The 17706-nt window shown below is 38.7% G+C and overlaps 1 protein-coding gene, 1 non-coding gene and 1 pseudogene across 5 annotated transcripts in view; all 3 read right to left on the reverse strand.

Annotated features, from left to right (window-relative positions):
* ARID4A (AT-rich interaction domain 4A) overlaps positions 1 to 17362 on the reverse strand; it is a 68244-nt gene extending 50882 nt beyond the window's left edge. For 2 of the 4 annotated variants that reach the window (XM_059694985.1, XM_059694962.1), the window contains exons 1-7: positions 17228 to 17362; positions 16109 to 16165; positions 13981 to 14091; positions 13066 to 13131; positions 11987 to 12077; positions 1048 to 1127; positions 869 to 963 (exon numbers count right to left, since the gene is read on the reverse strand). In XM_059694985.1, the coding sequence (XP_059550968.1) occupies positions 869 to 963; positions 1048 to 1127; positions 11987 to 12077; positions 13066 to 13131; positions 13981 to 14091; positions 16109 to 16120 (455 nt within the window). In that variant the 5' untranslated portion in view covers positions 16121 to 16165; positions 17228 to 17362. Of the gene's footprint in view, positions 1 to 868; positions 964 to 1047; positions 1128 to 11986; positions 12078 to 13065; positions 13132 to 13980; positions 14092 to 16108; positions 16166 to 16272; positions 16398 to 16655; positions 16751 to 17227 lie in introns of those variants that run through there. The other 2 variants (XM_059694978.1, XM_059694971.1) reach the window with 2 other exon arrangements.
* On the reverse strand, positions 1134 to 4337 carry LOC132227726 (keratin, type II cytoskeletal 8-like; annotated as a pseudogene).
* On the reverse strand, positions 11457 to 11559 carry LOC132223975 (U6 spliceosomal RNA). Its single transcript, XR_009450570.1, has one exon. It is a non-coding gene; the product is annotated as a U6 spliceosomal RNA (small nuclear RNA).
* Positions 17363 to 17706: the final 344 nt, after the last annotated feature.

Genomic DNA, 17706 nt, shown 5'->3' on the forward strand with positions numbered 1-17706 from the left:
TTCCAGATTAAAAGAGACTTGAGAACCATATAAGCTAAATGCAATGCATGATCTTAGATTGCATCCTAGAATCAGGGAATGCTATAAAGGCTATTTTGGGCAACTGGCAAAGATAGCATTCTATACTGTTAAATTTCTGATTCTGATAATCATACTTTGGTTACGTAAGAAAATGTCCTTGTTGTGTCCTAGGTAAAGTATTTAAGAGGTAAAAGGTCACGACACTTGCAACTTCCTCTTAAATAGTTCAGCCAATTAAAGTTATTATTTAAAACATTGTAATGTGTACCTATAAAAAGAGAAAATGACAATGCAGATGTGCCAAAAATGTTAACAATTAGCAAAACTAGATGAATATATTTAAGTTTATTGTAATATTCTTTAAAATTTTAAGTTTGAGAGGGGTGGGGGAGGCTGGAAGAGATTAACCAAAGAGTTTATATACATATAGGTATAGCCCATGGACACAGACAATAGTGCGATATGACTGGGGGGGAGCAGGAAGGAAAAAAGGACGTCTGTAATACTTTCAAAAATAAAAATAAATTAAAAATTTTAAGTTTGAAATGTTTTTGAAATAAAAAGGTTAAAAAATTATATATACTCACTAAAAACAAGAAAATTGTATCAATTATGGAATTTGGCAATGTAATTAATTCAAAACAAAAATAACCTTTCTGGAAAAGGAGTGTGATAATTACTGACAAAGTAATGGGAAAAATTAAGAACAAGGTTGGCGAAGGGTAAAATATCTAACAGAAGAATACAAGATGCGATGAAAAAGTTACCCAAATTTAGCCATCCTAGAAAAGTCATTTGTTTAATTTATAATAATTACTATAGTGTTACTGTATATGTTAACACTCACATAGGAAGAGAGGACCTCCTTCCTCTGTTCGTCTTCTTTGCAATTACTGGAGTTCCAAAATGCTCTGGATTTGTTAATGGAAGCTGATCAAGTGTCTGGATAAGAAACAAACAAATTAAATCACATTTTTCTCTACATGAGTATCCTTTGTTTAACTCCAAAAGTCCATGTCACCTTACCTCACTCTCAGCAAAATGTCTCTCTCCTTTTAAGCAAAGTGAGGTGCGTCTCAATGTCCTCTCATCACCATCATCAAAAACTGTAATAAGCGGAAAAGGGAAAATTTATGTCCACAAATAAAAACATAACTGCACTGAATGCTGTCATTGCTATTTATCTAGGGCTTAATATTTGCAAAAACCATAACTGGTTATTTTTCAAAACCTTTTAAAATGTACATAGCACATTTTTCATTTTATAGGTACCAAACAAGTTAAATGGCTGCCCCCAACTGCTTGTCTCCAGTCACCTTCTTAAACCATTAGCAGCATAGTCAAAACACAAATATTAAATTACTTTTACTCCTAGAAGAATAAGCAAAAACCTGGTTTATAAAAATGAAGTGTTATGGGCGTGTTTTTTTTCAGGTTATCAATGGAGTACCTCTAACTTCAAGAAACTGACTTCTGATAATGATGTTGGATTATTTACTTCTTCTAGTTATTTGTATGATAACCTACCATAGTAGCTTCTAAAGCAGTGGTTCTCAACCTTCTGGCCCTTTAAATACAGTTCCTCATGTTGTGACCCAACCATAAAATTATTTTCGTTGCTACTTCATAACTGTAATGTTGCTACTGCTATGAATCGTAATGTAAATATCTGATATGCAGGATGGTCTTAGGCGATCCCTGTGAAGGGTCGTTCGACTGCCAAAGGGGTCGCAACCCACAGGTTGAGAACCGCTGGTCTAAAGTCAGAAGATTCAACTTTTCTCTTTTGGTAGAAGAGGATGTAAGAAGTTTAGACATAACGGTTAAAACGAGGAAAACATCAAAAAGCTGAAAATTTTTTTAAAATTCTGAAAAATTAGTCAAAATTACATGGAACTTTTCTTAAAAGTTTTTACTTCTATAATTTTTAAAAATCACACTTCTTCAAAACAACTTGAAAATACTTTAAGGAAATGGGGGCAAAGAATTTAACAATTAACAACTAATGTTTACCATATAAGTAGCTATATTATCTTGATAATTTTATAGGTTTAATTTTGCAGAAATGTACTGATTTTAACATCTAGAACTTACAAAGCTTACAAAAAAGAAAATGTTCTCAGAAGACACCCGATTGTCCAGCATTATGAAGAAATAAATTAAATGGAGTCTTTACTTCAGATACTTAAAACGTATAGACATATCAACAAATGTTTGTACATGTATGAAAATAACATGAACAGGGAAACATATATATACAAAAATTGTTACTTTAAGATTTAATCCTGCTTTTCATAATTTTAGATGGTTTTCCATTGTATGTGTGGTTTTTTAGGGTTTGCAGAACCAGCTAGGGCTTTATTTTGGGGGGAAAAACCACTTGACTTTTAGTTGGGAGCATGGGAAAGAGGTGGTCCCCCAGGCAGTAACTCCCCACCCCAAGGGTGAGCTAGGTCTGGGGCTGAGCCTCAGACAGGGCTTCCTGTGCCTGCTGCTCCCCGGCACAGCTCCTTTCCCAAAGCTAGGACAGGAGGGACCCCAGTAGTCATTCACTTGGGGAGGACATCAGATGATTCAGACATCAGCTTCCCATCTTGGGGTCTCAATCTTCTTCACTACCATCGTCTTGAAGGAGCTGGTGCGGCTGAAGAAGGCAGAGCTCCCACCAGAGCTCAAGTTGGCCTGGAAGCCCAGACGACAGTTGAGGTTCCCGTAAGATGGGTTCATCAACCCACCTGAGTAGCTACTGGTGGTCTTGGTGTGGGTGCTCATGTTCTGCATCCCAGATTCCAGCTGGTTCTCCTCGCCCTCCAGCTACTTGTGGTAGGTGGCGATCTCCACATTCAGGGACGGCTTGACATTCATGAGCTCCTGGTACTTGTGCAGCTTCCAGGCCACGACCTGCTTGGTGTTTCTCAAGAGCAGCCTCCAGCCCAATCACCTTGGATTGAGCATCCTTGATGGCCAGCTCCCCACGCTGCTCGGCATCACCGATGGCGGCGTCCAAGGAAGCACTCTGGCCTCTGAGGCCCTCAATCTCAGCCTGGAGTCCGCTGATGTTCTGGTTCAGCACAGAAATCTAGGTCTTCGTGCAGCAAAGGTCACCCCCATGATTCCCAGCCAACATCTGCAGTTCCTCATACTTGATGGTACAGAAACTCAGCCTCAGCCCAGGTTTGGTTGGCGATGTCCACATTCTGGGCATTGACCTCAATGATTCCACTGAGGTCCAGAGAGCAATTGTTGTCCATAGACAGCACCACAGATGTGTCAGAGATCTTTGCAGTTCATGAATCTCCTCTTCATACAGTTGCTTGTTGATCTCATCGGTCAGGGTCAGCCCATCCATGTGTGACTCCAGCTCTACCTTGTTCATGTAAGCTTCATCCATGTAAGCTTATCTTCTTATAAAGGAAAAATTCATTCTCCATCTCTGTGCGCTTGTTGATCTCATCCTCATACTTATTCTTCAAGTCCTCCACCAGTCCCTGCATGTTGCCAAACTCTGCCTCCTCAACCAGCTGCTGCCGAAGGTTATTGATGTAGCTCTCCAAAACACTGCCCATGTGACTGTGAGTTGTATACTGCTGCTGCATGAGGTTCCATTTGATCTCCAGAATCTTACTCTACTGCTCCAGGCTCCGCACCTTATTGATGAAGGAAGCTAATTTGTTGATGGTCTTGATCTGTTCCATCTCCTGGTTGCACACAGCCTAGATGTTAGAGTCTACCTCCAGCTTCAGGGTACTCAGCAGGCTCTGGTTCACTTAGACAACTGTGATGCTACTCATACTCCCAGCCCCGTCATAACCCCAGGCCACCCCAGTAGCTGCTGCCCACCCAGGAAAAGGCCACCAGAGCCCAAGATGGCCTGGAAGCCCAGACCATTGGAGAGGATTTGGGTGCCAGGCCCACTGGAGTTATGAGCGGCTGCCAAAGACCCTGGAGCCAGAGGTGGACACCATGTAGGTCTTCTTGTGGACATGGCGAAGACTGGAGTAGAGGCAAGGAGGCTGAACCAGACAGATTCAAGAAGGAGCCAAAAAGCTGCTTGATGTTTTTCCATTCTAACAAAATAGGTTAGTATTAATAAAAGAAAAATTTGCATTACCTGAATTTAGTAATATCTTAGATATTTTACTTTGCTATCTATATAATTCAAATCCTGCACTTAAAATTTTTAAATTGATTTTAGAGATAGAGGAAGGAGGAGAGGGAGAGAGAGAAACATTGATTTGTTGTTCCACTTATTTAAGATTTCATTTGTTGATTCTAATATGTATCCTGACCTCGGATGGAATCCGCAACTTTGGCATATTAGGATAATGCTCTATCCAAGTAAGCTACCTGGCCAGGCCATCCCTGCCTTTTTATTTTATTTTTTATTTTTTTTTAAGAGTTGTTTTATTATTACTTTGCCTTCAAATCATAAACTTAATTTTTCATGCCAGAAATTCAATTATGTAAGAGCACTCTACTTCTTCAATATTTATCTACCACAGTCAGTTCTTTTTATTAGACTAAAGACTAGCTTAGATTCTCTTACATGCAGGAGACAATGCAGAGGCAATTAACAGATCCTGAAGCACATATTCAAAGAACCTTAATGATCCCACAAAGCAGCTGTTTTATACACTGTCAATGATGCAGAAATTAATGACCACTTGCAGACAGACACAATGACAGGATAAAACAGCACCTTTCAACAATTACATCATTAATCTATTCTTGACTAACAGTGCTCTAAACAAACATTTGTATCAAAATTATGATTCATATGGGGTCAAGGCTAATAATAAACCACTGTTATTTATAAAATTTAAAATCATAAAATTATCATACCAAATTTAAAATAATGCTTCACATTAATAATAAAAGTCCTTAAGATACTAAAGAATAAAATCTTCAAAGTTCCAATTTTCCTTGATGCCTGCATTACAAAGATGGTAACACTGAACACACACATACATACTTATATACATACACACTTAAGTGGAAGTATGAGGAAGGAAAATGAGACTGTAAGATCAATTAATATTAAATTTAGGTCACAAAATCTTTTACCCAGTTTTTTATCATTAAAATCAATGGCGGCCCAAGTCAAAATGTTTTTATGAGAAATTTCAAGTTTATCATAATTAATTCTTGTTTTTCAAAATAACCATTTTGAAATAAATCAGATTTTTGTAAGAAAAGATTAATTTCACTCATCACATTTTATTTACCACCAGTAGAAATAATGTAAGAACCAAAGAAACTTCTCAACAGCAGATTGTGGAGCAAACAATTTCACAGCTTTACATAGGAACCCTTCCCTCTTCAAGTGAAAGAAGAGAAACAGTGTTAAGACTTTTTTTAAAATTCACAAAACTTGGGAAACTGTATTTGAGTTCTTTAACAAGTCTGTTAAGCCATGTGATTTCTCAAGATTTTCTATAAGAAGTTTTCTCTATAGCTTCTAAGAATCATTTAAAAGAACACAAAATTTGTAGGCAGTGAAAAGTGACTTTGGCATTTTGATAAGTGAAATAAGTAACTGGTGTACTTAGTAAACTTAGCTTCTTTCAGTTTAAGATGTATACTACAGCATGCCAAGAGGAAAAAAACAAAAACGTAAGGCTATTAGGATTTAGTAATTCTATGAAATTTTTTATACTTGCATTTAAATAGATTATTCATTGAGTGCAATAGGATATAACAAAAGTAGTATCTCTGTTAGTATATTATATATAAATACTAAAACCTAATTTGAGAAAAATGATAAAGCTGAGACTCTCTCAATTAACTTTACTCATTCTAGGCAAAATAATACCAATGCAAACAATATAATATACAAAGCCTAATCCTAAACTGTTAGAATTCAAAGAAACAAAAGCCAACAAGGATCTAATCTAACTACTAAATACATAGTAGTCTATCATAACACTGTTAGATGCTGGAGGATAGTAAGATAATAATAGTAAATTAACTTTATTTACCCACTATATAATTGGCTATCACTTAAGTTTCACAGCAGTCTCTACCAGACAGAAATTACTACCTTCCTTTTATAGATAAAGAAATTGAGAATCAGAAAGTTAATCAATGAGCTACAATTTAGTCAAGAGGAATCAAAATGTATAATAAATAGGTATGAAGCAGAGGTATAAAATGAACGAATTCTGACTTTGGAAAAATAAGTATTATTATGTCTGTGTATTGCAGTTATGATAAACGAAATATTTCACATAATGGAGTAAAAACTTTAAAGTTAAAAATAGATGCATTCCCTAGGAAAAATCAATAGTTCTGTTACTCATAAAATCACCTGTTGAGTCCTTCAACAGCTAAGATCAAAAACTTCAGGAATCTGGAAACTTGAGAAATTAACATTCAAATGTCTAATTAGATTAAAATATGGGAATTCTAAGTCTCATGAAAGGCCATTTAAACACGGGGTTAAAGCCTATCACAGGAATGAATAGATTTCTTGTTGTTTAGTACATTTTTTCTTAACAATTTTCTAGTCAATGGAATAACCACCTAGTTTTGAAAACATACTGTAGTTGATTTTGGTTATAACAACTTGTCAGAAGAGGCTCTAACTAAATTAAAAATCTTATAAAGCCTATTGCGCATTCCAAAAGAAATGTCAGGAACCAAGATGGCGGCATAGGTTAACGCCGGAGTTTGCTGCTTTGAACAACTACTTCAAAAGTGAAACTAAAACACGGAACGGACATCACCCAGAACCACAGGAACGCTGGCTGAGTGGAAGTCCTACAACTAGGAGGAAAGAGAAACGCATACGGACACTCAGAGGAGGCGCAGTGCTGAAGTCAAATTCTGAGGTGCGGAGTGCGTGGACCCGGCTGGCGGCTGAGGGCGCGGTTGTTGTTTTCAATCGGGAGGGAGTCGCAGACTCTGAGCACCAGATCCGGGCGAGTCTTTAGGGACCCAGACTCAAACGGGAGAAGCGGGACTGTCTGGCTTCGGTCAGAGCGAGTGCACCTTTCTCTCCGAGCTTTGCAGCGGGTGCTGGGACTCAGAGAGGCAGAGCCCCTGGGGACAGGACTGAGAGCCGCCATAACTGCTCTCTCCGGCCCACCCTGTTGATCCTGTGCGACCCGCCCCGCCCAAGCCCTGCACCGAGGCATTTGCCGGATAGCCTCAGGCAAAGGCTAGATTAGCACCTCCCTAGAGGACAGAAGTTCTCTCACTGCTGACACAGCTGATTCTCATAGCCACTTGGCCTGGAGGTCAAACCCTCCCTGGAATTAGCTACAACAATCAAGATTTAACTATAAGACTTCGAACAAAGACCACTAGGGGGTACACCAAGGAAGCATAACAAAATGCGGAGACAAAGAAACAGGACAAAATTGTCAATGGAAGATATAGAGTTCAGAACCACACTTTTAAGGTCTCTCAAGAACTGTTTAGAAGCTGCCGATAAACTTAATGAGATCTACACGAAAACTAATAAGACCCTCGATCTTATATTGGGGAACCAACTAGAAATTAAGCATACACAGACTGAAATAACGAATATTATACAGACGCCCGACAGCAGACCAGAGGAGCGCAAGAATCAAGTCAATGATTTGAAATGCGAGGAAGCAAAAAACATCCAACCGGAAAAGCAAAATGAAAAAAGAATCCAAAAATGTGAGGATAGTGTAAGGAGCCTCTGGGACAGCTTCAAGCGTACCAACATCAGAATTATAGGGGTGCCAGAAGATGAGAGAGAGCAAGATATTGAAAACCTATTTGAAGAAATAATGACAGAAAACTTCCCCCACCTGGTGAAAGAAATGGACTTACAGGTCCAAGAAGCGCGGAGAACCCCAAACAAAAGGAATCCAAAGAGGACCACACCAAGACACATCATAATTAAAATGCCAAGAGCAAAAGATAAAGAGAGAATCTTAAAAACAGCAAGAGAAAGAAACTCAGTTACCTACAAGGGAATACCCATACGACTGTCAGCTGATTTCTCAACAGAAACTTTGCAGGCCAGAAGGGAGTGGCAAGAAATATTCAAAGTGATGAATACCAAGAACCTACAACCAAGATTACTTTATCCAGCAAAGCTATCATTCAGAATTGAAGGTCAGATAAAGAGCTTCACAGATAAGGAAAAGCTAAAGGAGTTCATCACCACCAAACCAGGATTATATGAAATGCTGAAAGGTATCCTTTAAGAAGAGGAAGAGGAAGAAAAAGGTAAAGATACACATTATGAACAACAAATATGCATCTATCAACAAGTGAATCTAAGAATCAAGTGAATTAATAATCTGATGAACAGAATGAACTGTTGATTATAATAGAATCAGGGACATAGAAAGGGAATGGACTGACTATTCTTGGGGGGGAAAGGGGTGTGGGAGATGTGGGAAGAGACTGGACAAAAATCGTGCACCTATGGATGAGGACAGTGGGTGGGGAGTGAGGGCGGAGGGTGGGGCGGGAACTGGGAGGAGGGGAGTTATGGGGGGGGAAAAAAAAAGAGGAACAAATGTAATAATCTGAACAATAAAGATTTAAAAAAAAAAAAAAAGAACACATGCTCAGGTTGCGGGCTTGATCCCCAGCAGGGGGCATACAGGAGGCAGCCAATCAATGATTTTCTCTCATCATTGGTGTTTCTATCTCTCTCTCCCTCTCCCTTCCTCTCTGAAATCAATAAAAATATATTTAAAAAAAAAAAAAAAAAAAAACAAAACAAAAGAAATGTCAGTCCATCCACCAGTTTAATCTAAACTAGAAATTCCATGAGATCTGATATGATGCATGTGCAGAACAATAAATATAAGGCATAAAAAAAATTAAGAATGTAAAAAAATAATGTCACAAAAACACATAAATGGTCAAATAGATTTTAGTGTTAAATCTGATATGTAATGTATATGTACATTTTATATACAAGTTACTAAATTTAACAGCCATTTTTCCCCCTTATTTTTCAAATCAATGAGTTATTTTCATACCCCAAAAAGGCAAAAGAGGAGTAGCTTTAGAATGTCTTATTGAGAGTTGTATTTACCAGGAGTTAATGGCAATATTGAAAAATGTAGATATGAATTCTATTCCAAATTATGATACTCTTAAAATGACTGGACATTTAACAACACAATTCCACACATTACAGATTCCTTATCTTTAATGCAAGGAACAGAACTGCCAAATGAATAAACTATGCTAGGAAGCACTGTTTTATGATAGGAAATATTCCCAAGGTTCAAAAAACAAACAAAAAAAATCCATGAGCTGGAGCTATTTATTGTTCACCATTAGAAGGCAAAGTACTATTAGATTTTGAAAAATTGTGTTGTAGTAGATCTATAACCTCTTTCAAAATTGGTTATTAAGCTATAATAGGAAAAATTAATATCCATGTTACTATCACTGACTCATTGTTCCTGTTGATCCAAACCAGCAGTAGGGTATCCTCCTTTGTTTCGTTTTTAATACTCTGACATAATTTCAAGACCTCTTCAAAAGTCATAAAAAACATTCATGCTTTGTATAACTTTCTGTTTCTACCTATACAGCACTTCCCTATGAACTAGAAATCAAGTAAATTTTCAGAAAAGAGCAATTAAATAGGTAGTAGACACTTAAAGAAAAATATAGAAAGTTCATGACCTGAAAGACATCATTTTATTTTGCCTCTCTTAACCAGTTAACTACCACACGTCCAAAACGAAACCATCCCCACACGCCACATTTTGAATTTAATTTAAAAAATCAATTTGCAATGAATATTATAAAAATAAATGTTACTCACAATTCGGGGGTTCTTGAATATTTTCAGCTGAAAATTCTCACGAAAAATGATTTTAAAGTTGGTCAGGGCTGCCACATAGGGAAAACATTTTTTTTTTTTTTTAATAGATGTGCGGCATGTGGAGAAGGTCCGCCGCTTGTGTCTACAGATGCTTAATGGCGTACAATGGGTTAAGCTCATTATATTCAAATCATCCTTTATGTAGTCTACATCCTTCAATACCTAAACATTCTTTATAGTAGAGTGCTATATTGAGTACAATTAAGTGAATAGTGCCTCTTCATGCCTTAAATATTTTAGATAATTCTCTCATTACACAGATGCAAAGGTCTTAAAAAATTTTAATTTTTCTCCTGGATAAGTCTCTGTCTCTCCAAGTGTAGTTTGTTTTCCTAAGTGTGTACTAGCTACATTAGATTCAGCCTTTGTGCACATAAAAAGAAAGATTCTTGGGTTGCCACCTCCCGATCTACTAAATTAGAGAGACTTGGGGTCCTCAAATCTCAATTTTTAAACAAGCACCAAGTGATTCTTATGTACACTAGTGACTGCGATACATGAATTATGTGTAATTATAATTCTAAATTCTTTGAGAACAAGAATTCTGTAATTCTGTAATTACCGATGGGAAAATCACCATAGAGAATGCTCAGTAGCAACTAGTTTTTAGAAATGCGAAAATGCCTTTCATGTAAAGGATAGAGGTTGCTATTCACAATTGAAGGATTATTCTAGGTTCTAGAAATCAAGAATGTGAAAACCTGAAAAGTATTGCTTCTGCAGAGGCGTGAGGATTATATCAATAAAACTATACAAGTATTATGAATACAAGCTTGATATTGGACACCAAATAGAATGAGGTATTAGTATTTGAACATGCATCATATAACATGATTCTGCACACGTCAACTCTTGAAATTTTTGTCACTGCCTTATTTAATATAGCAAAACTGTATTTACTTACTCTCTAAGAGTAAACATTAGCTTAGTTTTTAAACTTCTAACATCTACCAATAGCCACAACTAAGCTTCCTAAAAATATGTTGTTCAGAATAATAGACCACTGTGAACCAATACCAACTTCTAGGAAACCCAGCGATGGCTGGATAAAAATAGTTAGAATAAAAATAGTTAGAAAATAGTAGTGTAGTAGTCATGTTCAGTAAATTGCTACTAGTACTAATAGAAGCCAAGGGGGCAGAAGGAGGGACAGGAAGTACAATTGTTAACCAAAGCATGTTCTTCACAGCTTTGAACAACTGCAGATAAATATTTTTTACTCGAAGCAACAAATCAAGTAAATATAAGAGCCATTTTTCTTACTTCCTACAAGGATACCGCATCACTGTCATACTATTTGTACCAAGATATAACATAAAAACAAACAATGAGATAGATGTTCAGTGTAAAACCAAGGACTGGATATTATTCACATGACTGTATAGTTTGGAAGTACTGAGAGAAAATTTAGGAACGTTAATTACTGATATTCTCATCAACATAATGACAGCAATTATATAAGCACTACATTTAGGTTTTAATTTATTTGTATCATGACACTTGCTATTCACTACAGTAAAGTTTTTTTAAGCCACTATAAGGTTATGCATGGAATGTTAAGAGTGAATTCATATTAGTAGCACATATCTATCTTTCCTTCTATCCTTTTTTCCTTCCTTCCTTTTTATTGGGTGTCATCCTTGCACAGGGGCCATGCTAATCTTCTCTGTATCGTTCCAATTTTAGTATATGTGCTGCCAAAGCTATCGGACATTTATCTTCCTTACCCTCACTGTGTCATATTTTAAAAATTAAACTATGATTACCTAGGCTTGAATCTACTCTGGTCAGAATTTTGTACTCAGTGAATCCCATGGTAACATCTACACTACCCTTATATAAAACAGACAGCAACACTAAAAGATTGCAACTATGCAATCCTAATTGTAATTACAGAAAGTTAAAAAGTCTGATTATTTACAACACTAAGTTGTACTGACTTTTCTTGTGGAAAAAAATTACCATATAATCTTGGATGAAATAGCCACAAAAGCCAAGTTACTATAAGAGATAAGTGACAGGAAAGAACACATATTGCTCTGCAAACATAATGATTCAGCGTCTTTACAAAACAGAGGTATATGCAACCTACAAATCCAATCCTATGGATTAAATTACTACTTAACTACTTACCCACAGTATACCAACTAGCATCTGTCAACTTGCTGATAATAGCTTCCTGAAAGGATCCATCGGATGTCCTTGTTTCAACAATAGCTCCAACCTAAAACACAAAATGAAAAATTCATTTCCAAATGTAAACAAACCGAATCACTACCACCTGGGTGAAAAAATAATAATACTCAGAATAATTCTACCTTATATTGAATAGATCTTTATCATTAATAGTGCTCATACATTTATCATGCCGTTTGAGCCCCCTTTTGGCATAGGGAAGCTATTACTACCCCTATCTTACACATTGAGAATTGTGGCTCAGAAAGAGAAAATAACCTGCAGGATACAGTGAGAACCCAGTCCCTTCAGTTTTACTTCAGAGCCTTTTTACTATAACACACTGTCTTCAAGAAAACTGTGGAATGTAAGAACCGAAAAACCATACAACACAGCAAAAATAGCTTTAATTTCTTTCATAGAAATATTGGATTCAGTATTTGTACTTAAGAGACCTTTTAGATAAAAATTTCACCTAAAGAGAGAAAGAGATGGACCAGTTGACCTTCTTTCAGCTTCCAGGCCTTTGTATATCAGATATTAACTAAAATAGTATTCTGACAGAACAAAGATTATACAAACAAATGGCCAGAAATGAATGAAAAACGTAATATAGGTATTAAGTTAAATTAACTTAAATTTCGTTAAATTCAATTATAAAGTCAACAGTTTACTTGGTATGTTAGAAAGAATAACAAGATTCAGATTTATATTAGTATATTATTTAGCAAGCTAAATATATATAACAACCTAAAAAACAAAATGAAGCATTAAATCAAAGAATTCAAAAGTAAGAGGCGCTGAAAACTCATGTTTATATACGTTAAAAGTTACGCTCCCATAAGATGTTTAACATTCTTAAGTTAAGGAAATAGCCATTGTATTATCATAATTTATACTAACTATATAACATCACATTTGTATTTTTGTTCTCTAACATTCTAAAATTTTAAAATTGTATCTACAAATGTAAAACTCAGTAAGTTATTGTATGAATTATTCATCATTTCAGATTTTAAACTGTAGAACATACGTACTCTTAAAGGACCTTTTACTTGGTCATCTTGCACCAATTGTGTAGTATTGTCCTGTTTCAGAAGTACCTGAAAAATATTTTTGCACAATAATTCATGTTAGTTTTAAAACAATACATTTATGGTAATACTCTAACAACAATGTCTTTAATCTATGCTTTCTTAGCATCCTGTGGTTACTTCTGTTATAATACTTATTACATTGCCTTGTATTTATGTTTATTGTCTCTCTCATTAACTGTGAGCTCCTTGAAGGCTCTAGTCCTCCATCATCACTATAGGCCCAGCAGTTAGCAAATGTCAATGCATTTTATAGGCACTTAATAAATGTTTGCTGAATTAATGAACTATAACTAAGATTATTAAAAACATTTATATAGGACAATTACTATAAGGAAACACAAAAAATGTTAATATTAGTATTTCTAAGAGGTAAGCTATGGGCATTAATCCTTTGGTACATTCTATATTTCCAAATATTGTACACGAATAATGTGTTAAGTTTTTTTCTGGTCATAAAAGCATCTTAAAAATAAATTTCCTAAATCATTTTTAATGCTATCTTGAAAACACAATTCCCACTGTATTATTATTCCTATTCACTTGAAACCGTCTCAATGTGAACATCATGCAAAAAGAAATTACAGCCTAAGTAAGCATGATGCCACAAACAGGAAAGATCCAAATGATAAGAAGTATCATGAACATGGTATTTTCATGGAAGCACTTTGAAATAATTTCTCATTTTGAGTTATTTCTCAAACCTTAATGTGCTTTTCCTATAGTTTTATGTATAACAGTGCTTGCACAAAATAATGATCCAATAAAGAAATGTTGATTTGAAGTATGCCTCTCCTCCCCAACACTTTTCAATCTAGAGTTAGTAATGTTGTTACATAAAAAGAAAAAAAAAATTACCTTAACTTTTACCAGTCTTTTCACAGTCTTAATTTTTGCCTCACAGAAGGCACCTCGGTACTTGGCACTTACATCAGTTCCCACTGTCAGATAGGCAGGCTCATCAGCCGCCTGATGGAAAGAACATAAAATGTGAATTTCACTACTATTTTCCCCTACTCCAAACTCAAGTCTCATTAAAAGGTTGTGTTTAAAGTAATAAAAACAGTAACACTATTTGTTTATTAGTATCAGTGATAATTCAAAAATACCCCAAAGCAAACACTTTATTAACAATCTTTTATTTTATAAACTATATCCTGATAACATAAAACATTTAAATTAAAACTGGGCCGTAACCGGTTTGGCTCAGTGGATAGTGCGTCGGCCTGCGGACTGAAAGGTCCCAGGTTCGATTCCGGTCAAGGGCATGTACCTTGGTTGTGGGCACATCCCCAGTAGGAGGTGTGTAGGAGGCAGCTGATCGATGTTTCTAACTCTCTATCCCTCTCCCTTCCTCTCTGTAAAAAATCAATAAAATATATTAAAAAACAAACAAAAAAAAAACCTGGGAAGTATCAGTAGGGATATACAATTTTTTCTCCAGATACAAAATGTTTCAACAATTCTAAAATTTATTTAAAAATTAAAAATAAGAAAAAAACAAAAAATATATGCACATTAAGTGTCTCATAATACTTTAAATTACTCAATTATGGTCTGGGGAAAATTTTGGTTTCAAATAAAAAGATAATGCTATTAAAATTAATACCAACAATACGTAATTATATGCTTATTAATATAGCTGCATAAAGGCAACATCTTTTCAGGTACTGTATAATTGTACAGATAAGAAATGATGCCAATCCTTTCGATAAGGAGAGCATTATTTGAAAAAAATCATTGGCTAAAAGCTGCATTTTAAAGGTTTAAGTCTGATGAATGCAGAGATATGAACTGATGGCACAAGACTTGTAGCCATATCAGTTTATCACAGTAGTCTTTTGGGTATATACATATAAAAAGCTTTACTAAGAAATACCTACTTTTAGCCAATGGCCATAAGACACATTGAAAGATGTGAGAAATTTCATTCTACGATTCATTTTAATGTTGACAATAACAGTGACTGCTACTTCAATCTATCATTTTACCTATTTTTTTCAAAAGGTAAGGTACCATACAAGTTTGATTCAACATTGCCAAGAGCAAAAGTTACAGTGTACACACTTAAGAGACACATTTTTAAGTACGAAATGATAGTACTTTTCCAGTAAGTTTTCCCAAGTAATATTAAAAGTTACATGTAACCTTAAAAAAGATAAGTAACATTAAAGGTCACTTTAAGAAGGCAAGAGAAAATTTGGGAAAACGCTGTATTTCAGGGCTTAATATACTGAAATAGTAAATGACTAAGAAATCAAGAACCTCGTAAAGTTAGTGTATTTTCAAATAATGCAAACTGAAAAGGAATACTTTTAGCAAGTAAATAGCTGACCTAAAACATTCAATCCTACAGCACTAGACTGCTATCCCCTTCTTCTCCCTTAAACATCACATATGATGTTTGCAATATTAGTTGTCTTCAGAAGAAGATACACATATTTTTTGGTCAGCTACGGGCTTAAAATTATTTACTATAACGACTGAACTAAAACTGTTAGTTTTGTTCCACTTGAAGTATTTTAATCACAGAATTTCACTTTACCTCCAACTAAAACGATACCTCCCTTACACAATCCACCTATTTTTTTTTTCCTTCGAAAAAAAATCACACTGGCACTGAGGAAGAATAAAAATATCACCCCAAAATCCCCCAAAGAACCAAAGCAGGACAAAAGCTTTTACTTCTGCAAAGATTGCTGCCAACACAGGAAGTGTTTAAAAATACTAGCCCAATGGACAACAATGGAAAGGCTGCAGCAGCCTTTCCAAAGTGCTGCTTCCGAGATGGGCCGAGCTGCCTGCCTCTGGACACAATGATCACTTCTCGCCCATTCAACACGTCCTGCTTTTGAGAAAGCGCTGCCTGGCCGAGAAACCCATCCTGAGCAGCCAAAGGGAAAAAATAATGACATTCCACAGCACTAGCCTCACGGCAGCCAAGTGTCCTGGGCACGAGGTTCGGAGCAGCGCTGACTCCACTTACCTTCATTTTCATCGGTGACCTATGGGGTTCCAGCTCCACCAGCGCCGTCCTCCTCCGCTAGAACCACGGGGAGGAGAAAGACAAGCCAGAGATCAGTCTCCGCGGGGGACCGACCCAGGAAAAGAAAGTAAACAAACGCGGGCGGGGAGGGGCAGAAACCTCACCGGCCGCGGGAGGAGAAGATCCCCTCGGAGGGCACCCGGGACGCGGGAGCCGAGGGGGCAGCGAGCACCCCACGGGCGCCCGTCCGTTCCGCCCCGGACTTCGCCAGCGGCCCACCGCGCCCCCGCCTCGCTCGCTACTTGGACCCGACAAGCTCCGGTCGGATCCCCAGGACCGATCGCCCAGGAAAAGGACGGGGCGCCGTGGGGGCTGAACCCGAGTCCCCGACAGGCGCGGCCGCCCAGCCTGCGCTCGGCCGCCCGCCGGATACCCGACTTCGGCCCGCGCCCCGCCTCCGCCGCTCGGCCCCCTCGGCCCGCCCCGGGCCCGCGGTGGCGGCAGTGGAGTGTCACGGCGCCATTGCTCTCCCTCCTCCGCTCCGCACCGTGTCAGCAAGAAGAAGCGCTTCTTCACCCGAAGGGGCCGGAGCCGAGGCCTTCAGCGGGAGGCGCGAGGGTGCGGGGACAACCGCGGAGGAGGAGGGGGCGGAGAGGAGGAGGGAGGTGGCCCGGACCGTGTGTGGGAGGGGAGGGGCGGGGAGGGGAGCCGCACCGCGGCAGCCGCCGCCTCCTCCCGGCGCCCGCCTCAACTTTTTGTACCGCCCAGAGCGGTACCTGCCCCCAGCCCCTCGGGTCCGGCCACGGACTCTGCGGGGAAGGGACGCGCCGCGGAGTTGGGGGCCGGCTTCCTGGAGCAGCCCGCTCTTCACGGCGCCGAAGCAAACTTAGCGGCGCGGCCAGCCCCACAGCCATTTTCCCGGGGAAGCGGCCGAGGCGGCGGCGCTTCCCGCACTTGCTGTCGCTGCTCCGCGACGCGCCCCTTCCCCCCGCGCCGGCCGCACCGCTTGCCTCGCACCCCGTCCCCCACCTCCAAAGCTTCTAACTGCGCCGGGACCCCGGGCGGCAGCAGCAGCTGCTGTGCTGCTGGGTCTCCCCCACTTCCCTCCTCCCCACCTACCAACTGCGGGGGAAGTGCGCGCTGTCAGTGCCCGCGTCCTCCGCCCCGCTGACCGCCGTGGGCCCCCGGCTGGGCAGCGCCACTCTCGGCGGCGGCGGCGGCAGTTCCTGTGCCCGGGTCCCCACTCTCCCGATTTACTGCCACAATCCACCAAATAACAAGCTGTTGAGCAGACTCGCTTCTACACGAACTCTTATTGGCTGCTCATGACGCCGAAGAGCTTCGGATTGGCACTCCCTCCTTGCCGTCCTCATTGGATGTAGCTCTGAAACTTCACGGATTGGTCCAAAAAACAGCAGGTAGGACATCTGCCACTTGTGATTGGCTGGCTCCGAGGTCCAACGTTACTGGAGAACCAGGTATTGAGTAAGCCAGGCCTGCCAAACGATTGGTTGAAAAGACTCCGGATGTGCTTGACTGAACACTGATTGGTAAACGGAGGGGGTCAGGAAGAGCAGTTCCGCACGAGGATTGGCAGC

This window comes from Myotis daubentonii, chromosome 1 (assembly GCF_963259705.1).
Source record: "Myotis daubentonii chromosome 1, mMyoDau2.1, whole genome shotgun sequence".
Lineage (NCBI taxonomy): Eukaryota > Metazoa > Chordata > Mammalia > Chiroptera > Vespertilionidae > Myotis > Myotis daubentonii.